This window comes from Anopheles cruzii, unplaced genomic scaffold, assembly GCF_943734635.1.
Source record: "Anopheles cruzii unplaced genomic scaffold, idAnoCruzAS_RS32_06 scaffold00811_ctg1, whole genome shotgun sequence".
Classification (NCBI taxonomy): domain Eukaryota; kingdom Metazoa; phylum Arthropoda; class Insecta; order Diptera; family Culicidae; genus Anopheles; species Anopheles cruzii.
Genome location: NW_026454398.1, coordinates 5,068 through 7,146, shown reverse-complemented (window position 1 = coordinate 7,146; position 2,079 = coordinate 5,068). Strand labels below are relative to the sequence as shown.

Genomic DNA, 2,079 nt, shown 5'->3' with positions numbered 1-2,079 from the left:
ATCGACTTTTTGAATCAAGTGACCGGTGACCGGCTGACGAAACGGAAACGCGCCCTTTTGCTATTGCTATGAGGTTGCTTCTTTCGACTTTTATTTCACGGTCGCACCAACAGTGTCATACAAAATTGGCCTTGCACCGCCTCAATCGCTACCGATTTAGCCTCAAACGTTGGATACTATCAAAAGCGCACGATTTGTTAAAGTGATTTCATGTCTGCACAATTCAATGAGCGAAGCCAATGTATGGAGGAAGAAGCGTTGTCTACAAGCTGATATAATGGTCGATGATAGTAAATGTTGTCTTAATTGTCTTAACTATGTAGCGGGGCGTTTGCTTAAAGGTTATCCCCTATTGGTAAGGGTGTTTGATGCCACCGATTACGGGCTGATTGGCTGATGATGGATTGCTCAAGATGAAGTTGAAAATTAACGGGCGCACGCTTACAAACTGCAGTACGGTATCTCCTTCGGCGGCTTGCCCCCAGTCACACCCCAGATGGTTCCCGAGGGTGCATTTTTGATCAGCGGTATCAATTCTTTGGCCACATGTTCCATCCTGAAAACAAAACGGAGAAATGCATCAAAACTACACAAACACACACCAGGCAGCGGCCGGATGGTCTCACTTTTGCCACTGCACCCCTGTCATATCGAGCTCTTTGGCTTTCTCGAATGCCGGAACCATGAATCGTTTGTTGTGCGAGGAAGAGTTTTCTATTGGCCCCGGGCAGTACGCGAACGCTCGCACCTTCGTCTCATTGTAGTGAAACGGATCACCGCAGGCCTTGGTCAGCCCGAGGATGGCGTGCTTGGTGGCCGTGTAAATGGGAGTGGACAGCTGTGGTCTGAGGCTGACACCGGAACCGATGTTCACCAACACACCACCGTGGCCGCCCCTTCCCGTGCCCATAAACTTCTGGGCCAACAGTGTGCCACGGATAGCCCCGTTCAGGTTTACGTCCACCTCCAGCTCCCAAAAATTATCGTTCATTATTTCTGCGTTATTTATCACAATGTCGATTCCTTTCAGCATACAGTCTGCGTACTCAAATGCCTCTGCGGTCAACGAGAAAGAAAGAGAGAAAAAATTTTTGAGACGCGCTTCTCGAGGACCCGCCGGATCCTTACCTTCAAACTGGATGTAATCCGTAACGTCACAGTGGAAAAACAATACGCGTGAACCGTACTGCTTCCCGAGCTCCTCCACCGCTAGCTCGCCGGCGTCGGAATCCAGATCACAAATCAGGACCTGAGACGGGGGTGGATGCATCGATTAGGGGTAAAGTCACGCAGCTACCGAGACCAGCTTACCTTAGCGCCATGCTTCAACAGTTCCTCACTGAAAGCCCTCCCTAACCCTGTGGCGGCACCGGTCACAAGAGCGGTTTTGTTTTTCAAATCCATCCTTGCCGTTTCGTCCGTGAGTTAGATATGCTGGCAATCAATTTACCTCCTTGGCGATGGCCGAACACAAATGACCGCGTGTGCGTGGTTCGCCTACTGAGAGGGAGCCATTATGTTTCAGAGCCCGCGGAATCGTGCCGGGTACACGCAGAGAGAGCGAGCGAAAGGATGAAGGGCTGGCTACTACGTGTTTACAGGAGGAATTTAAGCGGTTTCGAATGACTCACGGAACTAGCCCCCACACCCACCCACGCGGAACACTCACAGACACACCCCGATGGAACTGGAAACTAAATCAACTCCACTTCGCACACAGGTTCTGGAGATAAATTGGGGGTGTTTGGAGAGGTTTCCACTAGCTGTGCAGAGCACAAACGGTACGCAAACGGAAGGAATTCAGCTATAACTATAACAGGAAGTGAAATTGGAGAAGGAAGTCCGCACCCAACAATCCACGATGCCCGTGGGGTCAGTCAGTCTGCGTGTCTTTTCTGTTGTGCAAAAACTGGGGAACACGCTACAAGTCGTTCACCCAATAGTCCTGCACACTAACACTAACACAACAGGGCTCACGGAAGGATATCGAGGGCGCACGGGATCACAATGAGATCCGGTGTGTTTCGTGCGTGCACCGGGGAGTCAAAAGAAGAGTAATGGGCCGAACACGTTGGTAAA

General features: G+C 50.6%; 1 protein-coding gene across 1 annotated transcript; it reads right to left on the bottom strand.

The window, feature by feature from the left end:
* Positions 1–213: 213 nt before the first annotated feature.
* LOC128276252 (15-hydroxyprostaglandin dehydrogenase [NAD(+)]-like) lies at positions 214–1,404 on the bottom strand. The gene is made up of 4 exons (XM_053014722.1): positions 1,312–1,404; positions 1,129–1,249; positions 627–1,056; positions 214–556 (listed from the first exon to the last, which is right to left on the bottom strand). The coding sequence occupies exons 1-4, from the start codon at positions 1,402–1,404 to the stop codon at positions 442–444; spliced, it is 759 nt and encodes a 252-aa protein (XP_052870682.1). The 3' UTR covers positions 214–441.
* Between the last annotated feature and the right edge of the window lie 675 nt (positions 1,405–2,079).

Excerpts from the sequence above, each read along its gene's own strand:
- LOC128276252 (XM_053014722.1), bottom strand. The coding sequence starts at position 1,404 with ATGGATTTGAAAAACAAAACCGCTCTTGTGACCGGTGCCGCCACAGGG. Across the intron at positions 1,250-1,311 it reads TGTTGAAGCATGGCGCTAAG|GTCCTGATTTGTGATCTGGA; the intron begins GTAAGCTGGTCT and ends CCCCCGTCTCAG. Across the intron at positions 557-626 it reads ACAGGGGTGCAGTGGCAAAA|GATGGAACATGTGGCCAAAG; the intron begins GTGAGACCATCC and ends TTTTGTTTTCAG.